At 47.0% G+C, this 23982-nt stretch overlaps 4 protein-coding genes across 5 annotated transcripts in view; 2 read left to right on the forward strand and 2 right to left on the reverse strand.

Annotated features, from left to right (window-relative positions):
• The window catches only part of LOC311108518 (cation-independent mannose-6-phosphate receptor-like), a 34258-nt gene extending 32585 nt beyond the window's left edge, over window positions 1-1673 (reverse strand). The window contains exons 1-2 of one of the 2 annotated variants that reach the window (XM_084151164.1): window positions 1441-1673; window positions 682-821 (exon numbers count right to left, since the gene is read on the reverse strand). In XM_084151164.1, the coding sequence (XP_084007290.1) occupies window positions 682-821; window positions 1441-1583 (283 nt within the window). In that variant the 5' untranslated portion in view covers window positions 1584-1673. The remainder of the gene's footprint in view (window positions 1-681; window positions 822-1440) is intronic. The other variant, XM_084151165.1, reaches the window with a different exon arrangement.
• A 1807-nt stretch (window positions 1674-3480) lies between these two features.
• LOC311108217 (uncharacterized protein C1orf198 homolog) lies at window positions 3481-7855 on the forward strand. The gene is made up of 4 exons (XM_084150838.1): window positions 3481-4211; window positions 6267-6317; window positions 6433-7146; window positions 7332-7855. Exons 1-4 carry the CDS (start codon window positions 3906-3908, stop codon window positions 7386-7388), a joined length of 1128 nt encoding a protein of 375 aa, XP_084006964.1. The 5' UTR covers window positions 3481-3905; the 3' UTR covers window positions 7389-7855.
• Window positions 7856-8536: 681 nt separating this feature from the next.
• On the forward strand, window positions 8537-10569 carry LOC311108324 (C-type lectin domain family 11 member A-like). The gene is made up of 4 exons (XM_084150952.1): window positions 8537-8766; window positions 9069-9165; window positions 9264-9455; window positions 9587-10569. The coding sequence occupies exons 1-4, from the start codon at window positions 8656-8658 to the stop codon at window positions 9985-9987; spliced, it is 801 nt and encodes a 266-aa protein (XP_084007078.1). The 5' UTR covers window positions 8537-8655; the 3' UTR covers window positions 9988-10569.
• Window positions 10448-23791, reverse strand: LOC311108323 (uncharacterized protein). The gene is made up of 9 exons (XM_084150951.1): window positions 23590-23791; window positions 16397-16475; window positions 16231-16284; window positions 16066-16111; window positions 15806-15933; window positions 13180-13294; window positions 12622-12744; window positions 12351-12488; window positions 10448-12191 (listed from the first exon to the last, which is right to left on the reverse strand). The coding sequence occupies exons 1-9, from the start codon at window positions 23693-23695 to the stop codon at window positions 12057-12059; spliced, it is 924 nt and encodes a 307-aa protein (XP_084007077.1). The 5' UTR covers window positions 23696-23791; the 3' UTR covers window positions 10448-12056.
• Window positions 23792-23982: the final 191 nt, after the last annotated feature.

A 23982-nucleotide genomic window follows, 5' to 3' on the forward strand; every position in this document is an offset into this window, starting at 1 on the left:
TCAGTGCTTCCTCTGTTTACAGCAAAAGCTGAGGATAAGGCTTCTGTTTTTTCAGTTGGGGGATTTTAATGACATACCTTACCAAATAGTACTGTGTGTGTCATCATTGAGGAACAGTTTGATAAGATAAACTGCCAGTAAAGGTTTGCCTACCTTTTACGTTTTGTTTTGACAGACCAGACCCTACACTTGACAGATAGCCTAACCTATCACCAAATCATTACCCAAATGTTGTATTCTATAAAGAATTGTGTCTCTTCACGAAACAGCATTAAACTGACACATCACTGAAACAAATCAACGGAATCAATGGACATTGACTTGACTGGCATCTGACTGGAAGCCTTTCAGGTCCATCCATACTTTGGGGTGCTCATGGTGCTATTGCTGACCCCCACTGTGTCCTGACAGCAGCATCTACTACAGTGATCTATCTACAGCAGCAAAACATTCTGCCTAATCAGCAGGCCAGATCATCAGATGCCAACCTCGCTTAATGAACCCTTAGCACATCCTCCTAACAGAGGCAGGGCCCTGTACTAGAATTAGGGCCAATAGTTTTTCCTGAGCAGAAGTTACCAGACCAGGAACAACTCCAGAGCCTTGTAATAGGGCCAGTGCCCAGTTGGTCCTGACCAGGTCACATTGTCAGGGAAAACTCTTGTCCCTAACTATACTCACCCACTGACTGGTTCTTTTGACTGGTGAGGTTGTTGGCACAGACAGCACTGCCGGCCCCACATCCTGTGTGAGGTGAGGAGTCACAGAGCTTCAGTGTGTATTTGACTTTGTTGTCCTGGTCTATAGCCTCCCATTTGTAACTGGAGGAAAAGGAGACAGAAAAAAAAAATACATGTAGAAATACATTCACACCATCTCAATGTTTACATAAACATTGTACTGTTTAGTTATCTATGTGTCCTCAAAAAACATATAATCAAAAAAACATTCATATGCAGTTCCAAATATGATCACAGCAACGTTTTCATGACTCAGAAATGAATCACCATATAGTGGCATATATGGCTATTATTTTAGCCTAGTACATAAAAGTAGCCTACAATTGTCTTTCTAAACAAACAACTCGTGACCCTCCTGTCTATCCACCGACCTCCTCCAGATGCCAGTTCTATTTGAAGCCGTATGTTCTCACAAGTAGTCTCATAATAAATACCGTGATCAGCCAACTGACTAGACACCATCTTTCTATCCAAACTACTGCCTTGTAAAACCAGGTTCAGGGGCTACGCCAGATGAGAAGCAGCTGACAATGGAGACATACATATGAGGATGGAAACAGCATTGTATCATTGTACTGTACCACACTAAATTAACTGTATAAGCTGCGTTTGTTGCTAAATACACTTTCCATTTCCAAAGAAGCTTTATACCCTCTTGTTTACTGTCATGAGACTGCGCGAGTGAGAGGTGCCTCCTTACCTGCAGAGGTCTTGGTACCAGAGGCTGACATCAGAACCCGCTGTGCCGGAGGGAAATATAACCAGGACCGTTGTGATCGAAACAAGTAACGTTACAACGATTTTCCAAGGCACAGCCTTGTTACAATTGCAAGGCGAGTCCATGTTTTGTTTCCAGTATTATAAACTAGAGCACTATGTCCGACATGATACAGCAAAAGTCCGCTGGTAGTCTTAGCAGGAACTGGGTGAATCACATGACAAACTAAACACATGATAGAAGACGTCACGTGGTATGACCTTCCACGAGTCATCGTGAACAACGCGTTCACGTTATGACAGAGTGATCGGAGGAACGACTTGGAGCGTTCAAGTGCCTCGGAGCACGGAAGAAACGCAATAACCATTCTGCCAAATAATAATTTGGTTGGTGCTTATATTTGTCCTATTTCACACATGTCCAAGTGTGGACATGTGTGAATTGGAAATCGATTTGTTGCATAGCCCACTCTCCCAGAGAGAGTGGGGTCACGGCCAGGGTCTGCCATTATCAACGGCAACCCTGGAGCAATTAGGTTTAAGTGCCTTGCTCAAGGGCATATTAACAGATTTTTCACCTTGTCGGCTCGAGATTCGAACTAGCGACCCTTCAGTTACTGGTCTACCTGCCGCCCTGATGCGTGATGTCAGAGTTCAGCATGTGGGAAAGATCGGGGTCCAGAGATCCTAGTCATAATTATGGAGGTGGAGGGGCGTTCACTTGCATTTTTCCACCACCATGTTAGGGTGGCTAATGCTACTTCCTGATGTTGCAGTGCACTTCAGTCTCGGTTACGTCTTGAGCACACTGACAGTGTTATTGCGCAAAATGGTACACATTATAATCTGGATGTTCAACATTCACCTTCTGCTAACGTTTCTGTCAAGCCGTTTACGCATACGTTCGATAAATCCAACGAATGCACCACACATAACGCTCTGCAACGCAATGCTGCAAGGCAAACGCAGCTTTGCATTGGAAATGAATGTACTCCTGGTGTACCAAAATGCAAAGACACTGTCGGCGTGATAGAGGCGTTAAACAACAGACTCGGGTGGTACAACATCCGGAAGTTGTCCGAAAATGGTGGTGGAAATGTTTGTTTTATTAAGACAGTACGCAATTTCCCAGTTTTTTTTCTTCAACGGTGAGCCATTAAATCGAATTAAGGAGGAAATCGACGCCTTTGCAGCCTTAATGGGGGATAGGAGTGTATAGCCGGCTGCATACATTCCCTTTGGACGGTTAAATGAAACGACTCAATATCGCCATCTGCCGGATTTTGGGTAATCTTATCACAGCACTGGCAAACCATGGTTGACCAGTGTTGTGTATAAACGCTGGATGACTAAGAGGGGGCGCTGTATTTAAGGCAATGCGCAGCCATCTTTGCACTCCTCCTCAATTGTAAAAAATATTTTGGAAGCTTTTATTAATGTCTACATTCGTTTTTGACACGTGTATCATATTACAGACACTTAATGCATACTTTTAAATGATATTATGTGAGCTAAACATACACATTTAAAATTAATACATGTATAAAAACATTTTCCTTCAGGTATTATTTTAGAGAGTACTAATGTTACTGGCCCCACTACAACAAAAATACTCAAATACATGACATTTTGTACCTTGAAACATTGAATTTAAATACTGTAGAATTCCATTTATTCCTATGGAGGACTGCTTATACTAGGGAGTGCTAATGTGGCCTACCGGTGGCTTCAAAGCCTCTCAGTGGCCAATACATAGCATCAACAATCCAGGGTTTATATAAGTCATTGTGCTTGACCAACTCCCTGACCAAAATGTCTGACCTATATCCCATCATAAGAAGGTTCATATCCATTCTAGTAGCCTATTCTAATTATATGGCTGCACATGCGTGAAATCAGTGGTCGCGTTGCCCTGCTCAGACGTTATTGCATCAACCAATGGTTGCGTGGTACGTCATCGACTGTGTCATCGACTGACAGATGCCGTGTTCGAAATAACTGGAAACTCGGAAATCTCAGACATGACATCAGTGCGTTCAAGACAACTTGAACGCACTGAAGTCAAGGAAACGGGAAAAAACTAGCTCCGACTAGGAAAAAGCGGTTTCCCACTAGGAAAAAGCGGTTTGAACGGTCATCCAACTGGGAATTCCAAGTCTGAAACTCGGGCATCTTTCTAGAGCTCCGACTTTCCGACCTGAAGATGACTGAAGTCATGATTTTACCATATTCTTTTTCGGCGAGTTACCAGTTGTCTTGAAAGCATCAAGGTTGCTTTAACATATGTTGTTAGCTGATACTTAAAATAGCAACCTATTCAGGCGTTGTAATATATGTCATGCATCAGCAACACCTGGGCAGAGGAACGCGCCCATTATGTTCACATTCGTACGTCATCAATGACCGCTCCCTTTCAACGCACAGGAATGCTGTACAACTGGTCGAAAAATGGCTGCCGCGACGATGGCAGGGGCCGATGCCCATATGATGGAGCAGAAAAAGTTGGAGTATTTCTCCTCCATCAACTCCATGGCCAGGAAAATAATGCAAGAAAGGGAGAACATCAAGGAGAGACATGGACCCGATTGGGAGAAAATGACACCGAATGAACAAGACAGCGCCATCGACAATGGAATGATGGACCCCCATATTCGTGCTCGATATGCAATGCATAGGGTTGCCCGAGAAGAAGTCATTTGTTATCCTAAATTGCTCATTCAGACAGGACAGAAAATTGTCCATTTTGGTGATGAGGTACGGACTTTTACCCGATTTGCATTGGTAGTCACATATCTATTTCCTAGAGAAATAGCTACGTTTTCTCGCATGATTCCAGCTAGGTAAAATGGCTAACATACTAGCTAGCCACGACCGATGTTTGAGCTGGTAAACGTCATACCAGTAGCAAAACAATGCAAGACATCGAAATGGATCAGATGGCAATTTTCATCATGGTCTTCCCCATGGTATATACAGATGGGCATTTGTATGATAACATGATCTGTCTGATTTGGACAAATCTGGGAACAGTGGCGGCTCCTGAAAAAATTCTCAGGGGGGGCAATTTTTCTGATGATTTAGGTGACCTACACACATTTTAAAAAAGATATGTCCAGCAACAACATGAAGACAGGGGCAGCATATAAGTCAATACTGATATACACATTACTTGCTTCAAAAAGGCCTCATGGTTGAATTGGAAATATGTGCACCTGAGCATAATTCTAACAAGCAAGCAGGAGCTTTTGATAGAGGCTACTGAAAACATTGATGCAAGTTATTGGTAATAGGAAATTTTTATAGACTTCCATATTCTGCCCTCTTGTATAGATTTGCGAAAATGAACAGTGATAGACATTTTGCCTGAAAACAGAATTTGAAAATAATTTCTAGAAAAGGTAAACACAGCTATCTGTATGGCTTTGTAAAAATGAACAACCATATTCTGGCCAATTGTATAGATTTGTAAATATGAACAACCATATTCTGGCCAATTGTATAGATTTGTAAAAAAAAAAGTTTTACTTTTTTTTAAATGAAAAATAACTATTTTAAACAACATCAACTGTGAACTGATTTGGGCGTGTGTGTGTTAAAGAGACAGACAGGGAGGGACAAAGAGAGAGAGAGGCTACATTACTTGTACTGAAACTGTTCTCTTCTCTCTTTCAATGCAGCAAAGCGGTCAATGACTTTCTCATTGAAATCAGGCATGCTGAGGACTAGTTTACTAGTTACTTTTTTGATGCGAGAAGTAGCTTGCTGCATGATAAAATTCAGCTGATGCACATAGCAATGCACGTAATGGGCATTCTTGAAATGCTCACGTACCTTTTGCTGCACACCAGCCTTCTCTCGCCTCATCACACTGGCTCCATCGTAAGCTTGCGCAATGAGTTTGACTTTCTCGTCGTCGGCAAAAAGACCGTTCAGTCTCTCCAAAAGCACACTGGCGATTGAGACTGAGGTTGATTCCGAGATGGGAAGGAACTCAAAAAAGCGCTCCTGCACTTTGTGGTTGTACCTCAGCACCAGCTGTGTCTGTGTAGAAACGTCCGTGGTCTCGTCAGCTTGGATAGCTACGAAGTTCGCCGACTTCACCTCCTCCACAATATGTTCCCTCATGACCGCTAGCATACACTCCAGTAGGACGTTTTGAATGGTCTTTGATGTGAACTTCTTTCAAAGAGACAATCGAGTTGCACTGAACTCTAGCCATCTTGATAGTAGTACGTGAATTGATTGACGCTGCTACCCGCTCTTTTCTTAGTTACGTTCATGGTTATGTTACGTATGACGAAAGCGCGTAAGTGCAAGCCCTCAGAAACCCATAGAGATTGTATTGAAAGCTCTGATATTTGAAAAAAAAAGATTTTACATGAGAGGCTATGAGAGACTTCTGGGCGATTTTCAACCTGACTGAAATCGCCCCAAAACGGGTGGGGCCATTTGAAGCACGACTTTAGCCTGATTGGACATTTAGTGGCAGATCAGACGTCTAGATTAGAACACTGATAACTACTGTTGCCGTGATATAATTGATTAGAAAAAAAATCCCTTGCTTTTCCCGTTTGGCAGTGCGTCGCCCATATCGCCCTAATGAACACACCGCCCCTGTCTGGGAAACTAGCAATTTTTGTTTTGCTGTCAATTGATTCACTAGATTATCAAAACACTCAGCCAGCCAGCTAGTATAGTCCTATAATCCAGTAACCTGACTGTGGCAGACTGTTTCTGCATGTGAAGAGAGTAGTGGTTTATCACTAATCACACTTTGATGAAAAAAACAGTTTTTGTGTTCAATTTCAGGACATAACTTGGCAAGATGAGCACTCTGCCCCATTCTCCTGGGAGACCAAGGTGTGTATGACAATGTCCATGTTGTATTCTACCATTAACAAGATTACCTTAAATTGATGTAGCTACAGTACACATTTTATTTTCGGTCAACACACCATCTCCTTTCTCTTTACAGAGCCAGTTGGACTTCAGCCTGACAACAGGGGAATCTGTGCAGGGCATCTCCTCTTCAACAGCTGACTACAAGCCACCTAATGTCACCCAGAGCAGCCAGCTGAGCAAGGTAACCCAGAGCAGCCAGCTGAGCAAGGTAACCCAGAGCAGCAAGGTGTCCAATGGCGAGATCCCCGGCCTGGACAGGAAAGAGGAGTCCTCCTCCTTCTGGAAGATCAGTGCTGAGAGATCCAGGCTGGAGGGTGAACAGGCAGACTTCTACTCCCTAACCCCCAGCCAAATCAAGTCCCTGGAGAAGGGGGAGAAGCCACTGCCCTCCTACCTTCGTCAGGAGCCCACCCCCAAGGAGGCAGAGGAGACCCCACCCCCACCACGGGTGACCAAGCAGAGAGCCCCCCGGTTGCCTGCGCCTCCTACCCCTGTGCCCATCAGTGTCCCCCCCCCAGCAGCCATAAGTGTGACCCCTATGAGCGTGACTCCTACCCCTGCTCCTATCAGTGTGTCGTCCACTGTGGCTGTTTGGGAGCGCGCTCAGAGCACCCTCCCCTCAGTCAGCAACACAGTGGAGGACGTCTTCACTCCAGGGCTGCCCACTAAATCCCCAGGGCTGCCCACCAAGTCCCCTGCCCGCTCAGGCAACACTGCCAGAGACAGAGAGGAGAAGGCTGCTGTTCAGTCTGAGTCTCAACTGGCCACCAGTCCCACCTTCGCTCAGGTGAACAACCCATTGTGGTTTGATACTGATCAAAGATATTTTGATCCAGAAAAATTGGCAACAGCATTTACCTGTGTAGTAACAGTCTAATTACTCTGTATTAACATGTTGTTACATAGTACATTTACTTCAAGTTGTGTGCTCTGTACTGTTCTAATTGAGATGTTCTATTTTTCTCTTACCAGTTTAATACCAGCAGTAACGTCCTGAAGACCGGATTTGACTTTCTTGACAACTGGTAACAGCGGCTTCAAGTAAAAACATTGAGTGACTGGATCAACTCAACACTAGAAGGACCATTGTGATGACCATTTTAATACATGTATTAAGGAAAGCCAACAATTGAACTGACCATGTCTATTTATCTTAAATGGCTTTTTATGGCATATCTCACTACATGTGTGCTTTTGTTTGCCCACTGCCAGAACCCACACACTCCAGCTGTTACCTTTACCTTTATTACTCTGACCTCGTACTAGTGCTAAGCATTACTGTAGTGTACACTAATGAGAAGCACTCAAAGTGGTATGTTTAGGTAAGCCAGCATGTTAAGTGATTTATACCACTTGCAATGTAGATCTACAACCATTTATACTACTAGAGTACTATTTTACAGAATTTTGTATGTAAATTATATTCACTGTATGCTATATTGCACTCATACATTTTGAAATCACTGATTCAAAGCAAATAAATTGTACAGAATGAGGTCATTGTTCTGGGATTGTTATTTTTTTAATTCAGTGACAATATCAGTCCACCATGTGGCAGCAGAGAACTTGTGGGTTCAATTGAGAAAATCTCACAAATAGAGAATTAACCATCTGAGCAGGCCCTGTTAAAATGGAAAAGGAAAACCAGCAAAGCATCAGACTAATATGTACTGTATATCTGTATTAGTCAAGTTTCTCCGTGTACTGTCAAAGGCATGCTTATGGAGGATACTGCACATCCTATTTTTGCATTGTGCAGAGTCATCCTCACAGTAATCTGTATGAACATTTCAGTTACACCACACACTCAGCCCTTTCAGTGTCTGGCAGTAGCCACACCCAGACATCCTAGCAGACCTAGCTAGTTCATGTCCAAGTCCTGGGGCCTGTGGAATGGAAACTATGATTTTTGTGGCATTTTAACTGGCATTCCTCCTGTCTGCCATGACTTCAGCACATAGGGATACATTGACTCTAATTTTCCCTGCAAATTCACTCACCACAACCACTGCCTCTACTACTGTGATTTATTTCCACTGGCAAAATCCTCATGTTCGCCCTAATAAAAGTGGACTGTATTAATAGGAACGTGTGCCACCAAAGGTCCGCCTCTGTAAAAGTGCACTGTTAACTCAAAGTGTGGAAGTGGGAGGTGATAGGAAAAACAGAGGTTTCCTGTTGTTGGGGAGGCCAGCTCAGGACAAGTCAGAACGACAGGAGGGAGTGAGATTGAGAGAGAGAGAGAGAGGGCATGACAGAGGGATACTGAGGACAACCAAAGTTATTACAGGGTAAAATGGGAAAAGCAGCCATCCTAGTCACCGTCTTGTGTATGTGTTCACTCAGCCTGAGTGATCCAGACAGCGGCACCGAAGATGGAGATCCTGTCGATGCAACACCAACTGAAGTGAGGACTTGTACTCGCTTGCAGATTTTGAACTAGGACATAACATCAGTTAAGGAGGTATAGTAGTACATTGTTAGTGCAGTAAGAATGGAATGAATTCTACAGATGCACATAAACTCAAATAGAGTACTGTAACATCTTCATTATGTTGTCATTATTCCATGGAAACCCCTAGACTAGTTTTATGTCTTTTTAACTATATTATAACTATGTTATTTAGTGTAACAGTCTCACTATAATGGCAATCAGTGGAGGAGCTGGAGTATTGGTTGCAAATGTTTTACCCTCACTGTTTCCTTCAGAACCCAGAGACTCAGGGGAAACAGGCGAGAGAAGACGTACCGGAGGAGCAAGATCCCAGTCCTGTCTCAGACTTTGACAACACATACCACTATATTTGTATGTCTGCACAAACTCAAGAAAATTATACACTACACACTACAAATTATTGCTGAATTGTCAGACATAAACAACTTCTGAGGTTTTCTCTTAAACAGTGTCCAGACTGGCATCAATGGATCAGGCCATCCACAGACTGAATGTGGGCCACTACACCCTGGACGTGAAGGTGACCCAACTGCTAGACAGAGTGTCCCGGCTGGACGGCACCCTCTGGGAGGTAGAGGAGACCATGCAACAGATTTCCCTCTTCACCAAAGAGAACCGCAAGGAGATTGGCCGCTTGGAGGGTATGTCTGCACTCTGCATACCTCCCTTGACCTTTTTCCTCTCAATAGTTCAAATGTTTTAAAATGGAATTATGAAAAACCATTATAAAATCATGAAAAACAAAAGGTGAAATGTTTCCTCCTCTTCCTAGGATGTCAGAAGGGCCGACGGGTGGGGTATAAGTGCTATCTGGTCTACCGCACATATGAGACGTATGCAGGGGCAGCCCAGAAGTGCCTGGAGCGTGGCGGAAGGATGGCCATGCCTCGGGACAGGAAGGAGCAGGAAGCCCTGGCAGAATACGTCAAGGCTTTCTTCCAGCCAGGGAACTGGCCTGTGTGGCTGGGCATCAATGACCTGCGCTCTGAGGGACTCTACCTGTTTGAGGACAACACATACGTTACCTACTTCCAGTGGCGCAAACACTTCCTCTCCAGCCAGCCGGACGGAGGCAAGCGGGAGAACTGTGTGGCCATGGCTTCAGATGATGGGGACTGGTGGGACAACTATTGTGACAGGAATATGTCTTACCTCTGTGAGTTTGATGCCTGATCCTTTTCTTCAAACTTTTGACAAGTATCTGAAATTTCAGAAACACAAATCCAGCCAAGCTTGACGAAAATGTACCTTGTGGATAATTTATCAGGAGTAGTTATCTATCTTGTAAAATCTTTATTATTATTTTTTTGTTTAAAAAGCAATAGGGGATGTCATTGATCCACAAAGAGGTGGGTTGTAATCTATATATCATACTGTTCAATACTCAATAACATTTTAGTTTACAAGTTGATGGTGCTAGTGTTGAATAATAATCCATAACACATTTAACATACTGTTAAAAAAAGAAAAACATTTATCAAACCCATGGCCTAATATACTGTACAGACAGATGGTGCTCATCTTAGTCCACATTTGTAAAAAAAAATATACGTAACTTATTACTCACTCTAAGCTATGCCAGTCTCTTTGGCTGAATACTGAATACTTTGGATCGAAGACTTAAACTAAAACTGGATTATCAAAATATTTATTCAATTTATCATGATTAAAAGTATACAACGTTATTACTGTACTTTTTCACAGTTAATGTAAACAGCATAGTTTCGGTACAAATATTGTGCAATAAAATATTTGAAAAAGCTCTGTCACAGTTACATGATCAGATTTGTTTTACTCATAAAGTCAGTGATTATCCTTAAAGGGGCAGTGCAGTCAAAAACGTGATTTTCCAGTGTTTTATATATACAGTGTACAAAACATTAAGAACACCTTCCCAATATTGAGTTGCACTCAATTGTCTCAACGCTTAAAAATCCTTCTTAAACCTGTCTCCTGCCCTTCATCTACATTGATTGAAGTGGATTTAACAAGTTACATCATTAAGGGATCATATCTTTCACCTGGATTCACCTGGTCAGTGTATGTCATGGAAAAAGCATAATGTTTTGTACACTCAGTTTATATTTCCACACTATGAGGTTGGAATAATACTGTGAAATTGTGACATCACCAGGTGGTATAAGTTAATACACCAATAACAAAGAGAGTTTGCCCTGATTCAGAAGGGTTGTGTTAAATGCGGAAGACACATTTCAGTTGAATGCATTCAGTTGTACAACTGACTTGATATCCCCCTTTCCCTTTCCCTCCTCTCTGCCAATAACAGCTAGTTTTCAGGTTACACATAACTCCCATTAGGCTCCTCTAATTAGGCCCCTCTCTCAGACCACTCCCAGACAGTCCTAGTTAAATTCTTGCTTGAGAAATTGCATTTAGCTAAGAAGCTATTTTGTTTATTTTTGACCATTTTAATTGAAAACAATAACAGTAAGTTACTTAATTGTTACCCAGAAATGATTTGATATTGAGATAAAAACGGTTGCATTGGACCTTTAAAAATCATCCTTGAGATCTGAATTAATTTAATTCAAAGTTCAGTAAACATTAGAATCTACAATTATGCCTCCCGAGTGGCGCAGCGGTCTAAGGCACTGCATCGCAGTGTTGCGGCATCCATACAGCCTGTGGTTCGATCCCAGGCTGTGACACAACCGGCCGTGATCGGGAGTCCCTTAGGGCGACGCACAATTGGCCCAGCGTCGTCCGGGTTAGGGGAGGGTTTGGCCAGGGGGGCTTTACTTGGCTCAACGCGCTCTAGCGACTCCTTATGGCGGGCCGGGCGCCTGCAAGCTGACTTCGGCCGTCAGTTGAACGGTGTTTCCTCCGACACATTGGTGCGGCTGGCTTCCGGGTTAAGCAAGCGGGTGTTAAGAAGCAGGCTTGGCGGGTCATGTTTCGGAGGACGCATGACTCGACCTTCCCCTTTCCCGAGCCCGTTGGGGTGTTGCAGCGATGAGACAAGATCGTAATTGGATCACAATTGGATATCAGGAAATTGGGGAGAAAAATATTATAGAATTCAGTCAGAAATAATAGCACTAGCGCAGCACTAATCCCGCAGCAGAAAGGGCAGTTGTCCTTGGCTTGTGAGTTCCCTTCAGACACTGCTCTTCATGAGGTCATGAGCTTGAGCCGTGTCTTCATCCACACAAGCCAAGGAGGTGCCCTTCCAATGAGAGGTCAGTGCCATGTCCACTCAGATGGAGCGAGTCACTACTACATTATAAGCTAGTAGGATGGCCACCAGACGAGATGGTAGCCACCATCTGTGTTACTTCAGGCCTGTCCATTGGATTCTTGCAGGGATGAGAGAGGATCACTTTCCCGCCTTCATCCAGGACAAAGTCACCGCCCATCTGAAATCGTATCAAAAACGGAATTATAATGAGGACATGGATTATACAAACCTATCCCAAAATAATTGGGCATTGTATGGATACTTTTCTTAATAGAAAGAGGAAATATTATTTTATGTGTTTAATGTATACTGTATCTTAAGTAGGATTTCTGAATACCTGATAGAGATCTTCCAGGAAACGTGGTGGAATGTCAGGAAACTCTTGGCCTAACACAACATACTCTGCATACTGAAGTAAGCAGTGGAAATTCATCACCTTTAAATAGGAAGATCCTAGGCCAAATGCCCTGTAAATCTGGAACACAGATAATACGTTTCCAGTAGGCAAAACATTGGCATAACACTGAGTACATACAAGCTTTACATTGAAATACCAAAGGTCAAGATCAGCCCTGAGTGGCCCTCTACAGTGGCTGCCGTACTCTTACCTTCCTCTGTGGGTCAAGCAGCATGTCGTACTTGCAGCCCGTCTGTTCTAGCCAGAGCTGAGCACCTTCCCGACAGCCAAAGGAAACCACCAGTACCCGAGCCGACTGAGAATCTAGGAGTCCCTTAAAATTAGCGATGGGCATTTGAAAGAATGTCTGTGTTCGAGTGCTCTTATGCAAAAAATTTAGCGTGAAATGGGTCTGAAGGCCAAAAAAGTTTGAGGTGTGCTATCGATTGTTCCAATTAGACCTACTGGTTGTTCTGATACACAACTGAAAAGTACATTTAAAAATGTTCACTGCATTTGACATACTAGAAATAGATTACAAACCTTGAATCGAGCACTCAAATATTCAAGTCCTCGCACCCATCCCTACTGAAAACAGAGTGCAATACGGGGCACTAAAGGCTGCTAGAGATTAAGGGCACTTAAAGATGGTATGAGAGGTTATATGAAGTTAGGAGCACTGAGAGATGGTAGGTAGGTGGTGTTAAAGGAAGTTAGGAGCACTGAGAGATGGTAGGAGATGAGCTCCTCTCCTCTCAGGTAGACTGACCTGTTGGGTCTCCAGCTCAGCCACGTGCTCTCGTCACGGTAGTCATCCAAAGTGTCGGATAAGGACGAGCAGTAGATTCTCCCCTTTCCCAAAGTACTGGCCCAGAGTCACATTCCTGCAAAACACAACAACAGAGGGTCAGTTTGGGTATTTTATACCTGCTGAAACACTAAAGATCTCAATCCCAAAGAAACCTAAATGGAATTATTTGGTTATTAATATTTTACGATGTAATTTCTAGGTAAATAGCAGACTGTACTCAGACTGTACTCTTCACAATTTTCCCTGAACTTTCTCCTAGTCCTTCTGAGACAAGTTTACCACAGTGGCGGTCCAGACTATTTCAATGATGTGAGCAAGCTGGTTATGCTGATGAAAAAAATTAAAATTAAATGTATGCACTCACTCTGGATAAGAGCGTCTGCTAAATGACTAAAATCTAAAATGTAATGGTTCTACACTGAACAAAAATATAAACGCATCATGCAACAATTTAAAAGATTTTACTGAGTTACAGTTCATATAAGAAAATCAGTCAAATTGAAATAAATTCATTAGGCCCTAATCTATTGATTTCACATGACTGGGAATACAGATATGCATATGTTGGTCCAGGGGCGCAACTTTAGTTTTAGAAGTGGGGGGGGGGACATAATAATAATAATTATTATTATTTTTAAATCCAGTCGGATAAACACTCCAAACAGCCTACCCGACCGCTCAGAGGCGTCCGCATCGTCCTAAAGCACACTGTTGCCTCATTTTGTATCACATTCCAATGATAAAACTGGGGGGGACAAAAATGCAATTTCAGAATGTGTGGGGGGACATGGCCCCCTGTCCCCAGTGAATGTTGCGCCGCTGTGTTGGTCACAGATACTGTATAAACACATTTTACTGAGTTAGTTCATATAAGGAAATCAGTCAATTGAAATAAATTCATTAGGCCCTAATCTATGGATTTCACATGACTGGGAATACAGATATGCATCTGTTGGTCACAGATACCTTAAAATAAAGGTAGGGGCGTTGATAAGAAAACCAGTCAGTATCTGATGTGACCACCATTTTCCTCATGCAGCGTGACACATCTCTTTCGCATAGAGTTGATCAGGCTGTTGATTGTGGCCTGTGGAACGTTGTCCCACTCCTCTTCAATGCGAAGTTGCTGGATATTGGCAGGAACTGGAATATGCTGTCATACACGTCAATCCAGAGCATCCCAAACATGCTCAATGGGTGACATGTCTGGTAAGTATGCAGGCCATGGAAGAACTGGGACATTTTCAGCTTCCAGGAATTGTGTACAGATCCTTGCGACATGGGGCCGTGCATTATCAGACCCGGGTTCGATCCCAGGCTGTGTCACAACTGGCCGTGATCGGGAGTCCCATAGGGCGGTGCACAATTGGCCCAACGTCGTCCGGGTTAGGGGAAGGTTTGCCGGGGGGGCTTTACTTGGCTGATTGCGCTCTAGCGACTCCTTGTGGCGGGCCGGGCGCCTGCAGGTTGACTTTGGTCGTCAGTTGAATGGTGTTTCCTCTGACACATTGGTGTGACTGGCTTCTGGGTTAAGCTGGGGGGTGTTAAGAAGCACAGTTTGGCAGGTCATGTTTCGGAGGACGCATGACTCGACCTTCGCCTCCCGAGCCCGTTGGAGACAAGATCAAAATTGGGGAGAAAAAAAATAACATGAGGTCTTGGTGGCGGATGAATGGCACAACAATGGGCCTCAGGATCTCGTTAAGTTATCTATAAAATACAATTGTGTTTGTTGTCCGTAGCTTATGCCTGCCCATACCATAACCCCACGGACACCATGGGGCACTCTGTTCACAACTTTGACATCAGCAACCCGCTCGCCCACACGACGCCAAACGCTGTCTGCCATCTGCCTGGTACAGTTGAAACCGGGATTCATCTGTGAAGAGCACACTTCTCCAGCGTGCCAGTGGCCATCGAAGGTGAGCATTTGCCCACTGAAGTCGGTTACGACGCTGAACTGCAGTCAGGTCAAGACCCTTGTGAGGACGACAAGCACGCAGATGAGCTTCCCTGAGACGGTTTCTGACAGTTTGTGCAGAGATTCCACAGTTTCAACAGCTGTCCGGGTGGCGGGTCTCAGACGATCCCGCAGGTGAAGAAGCCGGATGTGGAGTTCCTAGGCTGGCGTGGTTACAGATGGTCTGCGGTTGTGAGGCTGGTTGGATGTACTGCCAAATTCTCTAAAACGACGTTGGAGGCAGTTTATGGTAGAAAATGAACATTCAATTCTCTGGAAACAGCTCTGGTTGACATTCCTGCTGTCAGCATTCCAAAATTGCCAATTGCACGCTCCCTCAAAACTTGAGACACCTGTGGCATTGTGTTGTGTGACAAAACTGCACATTTTAGTGGCCTTTTATTGTCCCCAGCACAAGGTGCACCTGTGTAATGATCATGCCGTTTAATCCGCTTCTTGATATGCCACCCCTGTTATGTGGATGGATTATCTTGACAAATTTGAGAGAAATAAGCTTCTTGTGCGTATGGAACATTTCTGGGATCTTTTATTTCAGCTCATGAAACATGGGACCAACACTTTACATGTTTCATTTATATTTTTGTTCAGTATATGTTGACTCACTCTCCACTCCTAGCATCTGTGAGGGGCGTATCAGCACTCAGGTTCTGTGAGGTTGGGCCTCCTGTGAGCTGCTTGTCAGTTGTCTTCAGCTCAGTGTCTATGCAGTCCAGAAAGGCATCCCATTCCTCCTACAGGAGCACACACACACACCTATTACATCTCTATTACATATTTACTACAACCTCATCTCTCAAGTCATGCCAAAAGTACACCTGAAATCACGGATAACAATAGACCATTGTGTAGAATGGAAGACTAACCTCCAACTGCAGGAGTTCCTCAACTTGCTCTTGCACCTTGGCATGGCTGGTGAAGGATTGGGGGAGAGAAGTGTCATTGTCAAAATGTATTTATTCTTCTTCTAAAAGAACAATAGTTTGCAGATTGAGTAACGCAGTTCTCTGATGTTTGCTCTCCAAACTCACTGAAAAGATTTCTTCCACAGGTCTTCAGCCTCACTCCTCTTCTTCACACCAATACTAACAAACGTGAACAAAAATGTATTCATCAGGATTGGACTGAATATCTGCCACCAAAGGAGAGAAAGAAACTGAAACTAAAGTAGGCCAAAAGTCTCTAACACACACACACCTGTTATAGAAGTTGGCACCACAAGTCATTAATCCAAATAATGTTGTAATTTTATTTGGGACAAAATCTTCAATGGAACCTGCAGAATGACAAATAAACATTGTAGCTGATTGTGCAACTGACAGTCCTGGCAAATGAATGACGGAGCTTAGTTCCCATATTGCTAAATTACTAATCCCCGATCACACTTTTCTACTTTGAGAACATGTGCTGTAGGCCAGGGGTTTTCAAACTTTTCTTTCCCAGGGACCCCTGCCCAGGCAAACTGGCTACCCAGGGACCCCCATCATATGTTAGCAAAGGTGATTGATAATGGCAATTTGAAGTAATCATCATTTTTAAATGAATAGATTTGGTGGACAGTTTCATTATGTTGACCTCCCCAAAGTGGAAGAGGAAGCATAAACTCTAACATAGTCAATTAGCTAGAAAAGTATATTGGTGGCGTTAAGTACATTTTGCTGTTGTAAAGCAAATTTTCTGCAATCTAAACTTTTTCCATTGAGCTGAGAGAAAATGTTGCAGTTTTGAAGCAAATTTCCAGAAATTCTATGCATTATTTCCATGGCGCTAATGCCATGTTCCTCTGCTCAAACATTTGTACAAAATCAATAGGCATGTGCCTTGAATGCCCGTTTTTAAAATTTAGTTTTTTATTCTTGCTTACTGTCTAGCTTTTATTTGATTGTTAGTTTTCAAAGATTATTATATATATATATTGTAGCGACCCGCACAGACAGCTGTGTGTTATGTGTTAGGCTAGTAGATGGTTGTGTTGTACCTACCAGTACCCAGTGTTCGCGGGGTCCGACATGTCAATCAACCTGCTATCTGCCAATCACGGGAATGCCTGGAATGTTCTGATGCCGGGCATCCTGGCGGTTGGCGGAGTGGCGTGGAGTGGAGGGGGGTTGGGCAGGGGGATGGAGCATTGGAAGTTAAGACCAGGTTTAGCCTTTGTTCTCTCTCTTTACGTCTGGGCTTCACAAGAGAAGGTCACGATTGGCTTGTGGGTTATCTTTCATTTATTTGGCGTGGGCTACGGCCAAACAGTAGCCTGTGTAAAGTTGGTTTAATAAACCGTCCATTCGTAAACTCAATCCTCTGTCTGGACAGTTGTTCTTTTATGATCTAGTCAGGTCATTACATTGGTGTCAGAAGTAAAAACGTTGATAAAAGTTAGCCAGCTAGCTAGCTGACTTCTGTGGCTAGCTACCGTAGGTGAGAACGGGGGTTGAAGATGCTTCGAGGGAATCCGAAAGTGAAGGTGGAGGTAGGGGACGATTATGGCCAAGGAGGTGCGTGTGCATGGACGTCGGGGGTTCTGGCTGAGGAGATCGCCAGGGCATCGGAGCCCAGAGGCCGCTTGAGGGAGGACGTTAGAGTGATGGCGGCTGAAGCGGGCATGAGTGCTTCGTCGACTGTGTTTCGCGCGGATTCTGGTGGGCGGACCGAAGGGGTGACGTCGACGCGGCGGGACGAAGAATCTGGGGCTCAGGATGTAAACAAACATGGCGGCGCCCAGTTCCCGGCTGCGTCCGTATCCGTTAAGACCCCGAAGTATTCCGGTAAGGCGGATTGGGAAGCTTTTCATGCTCAGTTTGAACTGTTAGCTCATTTTAGGGGGTGGTCGGATGAAGATAGGGCACTGCAGTTGGCTTTATGCCTCACGGATGAAGCTCTGGCCTGTTTGATATTGATTAGCCCCGAGGACAGACGTGATTATGGTGCTTTAGTGGGAGCACTGAGGAGGCGCTATGGACAGTGTGTACAGCCCGGGCTACTGCGCTCCGAACTGAGTAATAGACGCAGGCAGCCTGGAGAGCCTCTACGGGTGCTAGCTAATGACATTGAGAGCCTCTCTCGGCGGGCATATGCTCACATGCCCCCCTCCGTGCAGAGCGAGCTAGCACGGGACCAGTTCATACAGGCGCTCTCTCCTACGGAGCTGCGCATACAGACCCAGCTGGCTCATCCTGAGTCATTGCAGGTAGCCTTGGAGATGGCTTTGGAGAGGGAGCTGGTGTGGGCTGGGGCTTCAGCTGGGGCTTTGGTGGGGGTGCAGGGAGACAGACCCTCTGTGCGAGCTGGGGGGCAGAGCAGCCCGGAGCCGGAAAAGCCTGCATGGGTGGCTGAAATGACAGAACTCATTCGTGCTGTGTCGCTACAGGCGGCACGAAACACACGCCCTGGTCCCAGGGTCTGCTGGGGTTGTGGCCAGCCAGGCCATCTGCGCCGAGATTGCCCCATGTCCCCCAGAGCTCAGGGAAACGGCTCGGGGTCCGCATAGACCGGGTAGTGCGGACCCCTGGCTTTCTATCCCAACCACCATCTTCTTCAGGAGGAGCCCACCGGCACAGACGGGGAAGCAAGGCTCCACTTCCCCCAGAAGCAGACGAGGGCAAGCGGATGGAGCCTGTTGTTGTGGTGGGCCGGACCTGTGTTGGGGACTTTTGTCATGTCCCTGTCACTGTGGAGGGGGTGCCCTGCTCCGCCCTGGTGGACACTGGGTCCACAGTAACCCTGGTGAGGCCAGATATTGTGCCAGGTTGGACTCAGTGTGAGCCTACAACTGTGCAGCTCCGCACAGTCACAGGTGAGCTGGCACCCATGAAAGGGAAGGGAATAATGACTCTGACAGTAGGGGGCAGGACTGTGCGTCATCCTGTGTGGGTGGCGGCTGTGCAGGACCCTTGTATCCTGGGGTTGGACTTTCTTAGGAGCACAGGCTGCCAGTTAGACCTTAATAGGGGCACACTGAGCTTCCAGGGAGGGCCGGAGGTCACCATGGCCCCTAATGTCACATTCACTCAACCCAACAAACCCTTTACTCCAACAGTTAAAGCAGCAGAGACTCATGGCTGCCCCCCCTCCCCCACATCTGGGTGTGACTTTTCCCCAGCTCCCCTGTCACCTACGGCGTTGTGTTACATTCCCCCAGCTACCTCCACGACACAGCCCTCTGTGAGCCCGGGCCGCGCCCCCCCAGCCCAGCTACCCCAGATGGGAGGGGAGAGGACACTGTCTGCAGTGAGGGAGATATGGGGGAGGAACTGTGTTGGTCTTGACCCCGAGCAGCAGGAACGGTTGAGGCAGTTGCTGTTTGAATTCAGAGACAGCTTTGCGCTGAGTGAGGAAGAGGTGGGTCAGACTCATCTGGTGCAGCATGAGATCGACACAGGTGATGCTCGACCTATCAAGATGCGTCCCCGCCGTATCCCGCTGGCACGCCAGGAGGCGGCAGACAAGGCTGTGTTGGAGATGCAGCGGGCAGACTTCATTGAGCCCTCAGACAGCCCCTGGGCGGCGCCAGTCGTCATGGTTCCGAAGAAGGGGGGCAAGCTGAGGTTCTGTGCGGACTACAGGCGGCTGAATGAGGTAACCAGGAAGGACTCATACCCCATACCACGTATCGATGAGTCGCTGGACCTGGTTAGGGGGTCCTCCTGGTTCTCCTCACTAGACCTCCGCAGTGGCTACTGGCAGGTGCCCCTCTCCCCAGAGGCCAGAGCCAAAACTGCGTTCTCCACTAACAGAGGACACTGGCAGTTCAAGGTCCTGTGCTTTGGCCTGTGCAACGCTCCAGCTACTTTTGAGCGTTTGATGGACAGGGTGCTGGATGGCATCCCCCGACAGCAGTGTCTGGTATACCTCGATGACATCCTGGCCCATGGCAGCTCCTTCCAGTCAGCCCTGGGGGCGCTACGGTGTGTGCTGGAGAGGGTGGCTGCCGCAGGTCTGAAGCTCCACCCCGAGAAGTGCCACTTCATGAGGAGAGAGGTGTCCTTCTTGGGCCACCGAGTGGGGAAGGAGGGGATCAGCACCATGGAGGACAAGGTAGCGGCTGTCAGAGACTGGCCCACCCCCACCGACCAGCGTCAGCTGAAGAGCTTCCTGGGCCTGGCCTCGTACTACAGGAGGTTTGTACGGGGCTTCTCAAGCGTTGCTGCTCCACTGAACCGCCTGCTGCCGAAGGACAAGGCTTTCACTTGGACAGTGGAGTGTGAGGAGGCGTTCAACACCCTCAAACGTGCACTGATCGAGGCCCCCGTGCTCGCCCCCCCTGACCTCACATTGCCCTTTATCCTGGACACAGACGCGAGCAATGTGGGCATGGGTGGGGTGCTGGCCCAGGTGGGGCCAGAGGGGGAGAGAGCGGTGGCGTACTTCAGCAAAACATTTGACAAACATGAGCGCCGCTACTGTGTCACCCGGCGGGAGCTCTTGGCTGTTGTGGCTTCCGTCAAACACTTCAAGTACTACCTGGGTGGTCTGCCCTTTACTGTAAGGACTGACCACTCTGCTCTCCAGTGGCTCATGTCTTTCAGAGAGCCAGAGGGGCAGGTGGCACGCTGGTTGGAGGAGCTTCAGCCGTATGACTTCACGGTGGTGCACAGGGCAGGGGCACGCCACTCCAACGCCGACGCCATGTCCCGTCGGCCCTGTACTGCAGACGGCTGCCGCCACTGTGAACGGAGAGAGGGACGGGAGAGAGAGCTGTGTGCAGAGGAGGGGGTCTGTGCCACAGTGTGTCGGGCGAGCGGGCCTGTCTGCTGTGAGCTGCAGACTGTCGACGTGGCTGAATGGGGGCAGCAGCAGGGACGGGACACAGACCTACAGCCAGTGCTACAGTGGGTAGAGGCGCAGGTGAGGCCACCATGGGAAGAGGTGACAGCGCTCTCACTCACGACCAAAGGGTTGTGGTCAAAGTTTGAGCGACTGCGGCTGGCTGATGGCGTGTTACAGCGGGCATGGAAGGAGTCAGCTACGGGGGAGGAAAGGTGGCAGGTGGTGGTCCCAAAAGCATTGCGGGAGGCTGTGCTCCAGAGTACTCATGGGGGGGTGGGGACTGGACACTTTGGGGTCACAAAAACACTGCGCCGCCTCCGTCAGGGCTTTTACTGGGGGCAGCACAAGAGGGATGTGGAAGACTTTTGCCGCCGCTGTGACAACTGCACAGCGAGAAAGGGCCCCCCAGGCCGCTCTCATGCTCAGCTCCAACAGTTCCCAGTGGGGGCTCCCATGGAGAGGGTGGGAGTGGATGTAGTTGGGCCGTTCCCCACCACAGACAGTGGAAACCGCTGGGTGCTCACGGCCATGGACTATTTCACAAAATGGCCCGAGGCCTATGCTCTGCCTGACCAGGAGGCAGAGACCATCGTCGACGCCCTGACAGCGGGGATGTTCAGCAGGTTTGGAGCTGCAGAGTCCATCCACAGCGACCAAGGCAGAAACTTTGAGTCCCGTGTGTTCGCCACCATGTGTGAGAGGCTGGGTATGCACAAGACTCGCACTACTCCCCTCCATCCTCAAAGTGATGGCCTTGTGGAGCGCTTCAACAAAACGCTTGGACAGCAGCTGGCCATCGTCTCTTCCAAACACCAGCGTGACTGGGACAAGCACCTGCCTATGGTCCTCATGGCATGCCGCTCCGCTGTCCAAGACTCCACCTCCTGCACGCCTGCCCTCCTCATGCTGGGGAGAGAGATCCGTACCCCTGCGGAGATGGCGTTTGGTCGGCCCCTGGATAGCCCTCATGTTTCCCCGGGGCCGGAGTATGCCCGGAGACTCCAGGACCGCCTGGAGACAGCCCACACCTTCGCCAGAGAGCAGCTGCTGAATGCAGGTGTGAGGCAGAAGAGGAACTATGACGTGCACACCCGGGGAAGGCACTTTGTGGCTGGGGAGCTGGTCTGGGTCTACAGCCCGCTAAGGAAAAAGGGCAGATGCCCCAAGTTGGACAGTCACTGGGTGGGACCCTGCAGTGTCCTGGAGAGGGTAGGGGAGGTTGTTTACCGGGTGCAGCTTCCTCCCAGGGGGAGAAAGGTGACACTGCACCGGGACAGGTTAGCCCCATATAGAGGGGCCTCTTCTCCCCAAACCCCAGGAACCCCCACAATTCCCCTCTCTGGCAATGACATTCTCCAGGCACCCACCCCCAGGTGCCGCAGACAAGGCTCCAGACAGCCCACTCCCCCTGTGTCACCGCGTGGTTCCCCAGAGCCACGGACTGTATTACCCGTTCCCGCTTCCTTGTCCCCCATGTCCTTGCCTTCATCCCCTGGTTCCCAGAGGGGCACTCTGCGGCCATCACAGCCACGCAGGCAAAGGAGACCTCCGGGTCGCTTCAGAGACTTTGTTTGTTCCCTCGGGGACGAGGGACTTTGTGGTGGGGGGGCTGTGTAGCGACCCGCACAGACAGCTGTGTGTTATGTGTTAGGCTAGTAGATGGTTGTGTTGTACCTACCAGTACCCAGTGTTCGCGGGGTCCGACATGTCAATCAACCTGCTATCTGCCAATCACGGGAATGCCTGGAATGTTCTGATGCCGGGCATCCTGGCGGTTGGCGGAGTGGCGTGGAGGGGGGTTGTGCAGGGGGATGGAGCATTGGAAGTTAAGACCAGGTTTAGCCTTTGTTCTCTCTCTTTACGTCTGGGCTTCACAAGAGAAGGTCACGATTGGCTTGTGGGTTATCTTTCATTTATTTGGCGTGGGCTACGGCCAAACAGTAGCCTGTGTAAAGTTGGTTTAATAAACCGTCCATTCGTAAACTCAATCCTCTGTCTGGACAGTTGTTCTTTTATGATCTAGTCAGGTCATTACAATATATATATAGTTCAATATCTTTTCTGCCTTCTTTCTATCTGGTTTTGGTCCTTCAAATTGACACAGAAACAGTTTTCCATCCGGAAAATTACCACTGAGACAGACGGCAAGCCTAAAAGAAAACGGTAATTTGCTCTATTTTAAAGGGATAGTTCGAAATTTTGCAATGAAGCCGTTTATCTACTTCCCCAGAGTCGGATGAAGAGGAACAGCTAGCATGCTAACGTTCCAGTAGACTGCCAGTCATTGCGCTAACGCTAGTTTACATTGGCTCGTGATACTACCTCAACTTCGTTCATGCTGGACGCAGTCAGATACATACAAATGATATTCTGTTGCAGGTAGCGATATTCATAAAAAATACATAATTCACTTCCGTCCCAGTTTGAAAAGCCCACTGTAGGCAACAGTACATGCAATGTAGAGAAATTCACTCTAGGGCTCACAGATCACTGTCAATATTATTTCAATATTCATAGCTATCCAGAGTCTATTGATATTGTTGGCTCACTCAGCATAGGTCATATGTGACAGTAGTTAGCTAGCACCACACGATAGCTACTGAAATACCGGTAGTATACTGTACCTGCTGCTTCTTTCTTGCCATTTTCGAGTAGAATTCTTCCCATAGTATTCAAGCCTGTTAAACAATAAATAAGAGTATCCTCTGCCTCACTGATATCTTCAGCCATCTCTGGGAACTGTCAGCCTCCTCCAGCAGAGCAGAAACAGTAGTGTTAGCTGCAACTGTGTAGCAAGCATGCAAACCACATCCTCTTCGGCTTATCAGAAACACCACATGATTTGGCTAAGGTCATAGTGGTTTACAGTATTTAGGAGCACTTGTGCGACATCTGCTGACCTGAATGAAAGTACAAGCAAGGTGTGTTTGAAAGGGGTAGAAAGCAAGCTCATTAATTAATAACATATTTGTGGGTGATCTGGCATAACTGTAGATAACCATATCAGTTTCACTCCT

Source organism: Coregonus lavaretus (assembly GCF_964263955.1).
Source record: "Coregonus lavaretus genome assembly, chromosome: 33".
NCBI classification, from domain to species: Eukaryota; Metazoa; Chordata; class Actinopteri; order Salmoniformes; family Salmonidae; genus Coregonus; species Coregonus lavaretus.

Bases quoted from the DNA above. Each gene is read 5' to 3' on its own strand.
- LOC311108217 (XM_084150838.1), top strand. From the start codon at position 3,906: ATGGCTGCCGCGACGATGGCAGGGGCCGATGCCCATATGATGGAGCAG. The intron at 6,318-6,432 runs GTGTGTATGACA...TTCTCTTTACAG, and splicing joins CATTCTCCTGGGAGACCAAG to AGCCAGTTGGACTTCAGCCT. The intron at 7,147-7,331 runs GTGAACAACCCA...TTCTCTTACCAG, and splicing joins CCAGTCCCACCTTCGCTCAG to TTTAATACCAGCAGTAACGT.
- LOC311108324 (XM_084150952.1), top strand. From the start codon at position 8,656: ATGGGAAAAGCAGCCATCCTAGTCACCGTCTTGTGTATGTGTTCACTC. The intron at 8,767-9,068 runs GTGAGGACTTGT...TGTTTCCTTCAG, and splicing joins TCGATGCAACACCAACTGAA to AACCCAGAGACTCAGGGGAA. The intron at 9,456-9,586 runs GTATGTCTGCAC...TCCTCTTCCTAG, and splicing joins GGAGATTGGCCGCTTGGAGG to GATGTCAGAAGGGCCGACGG.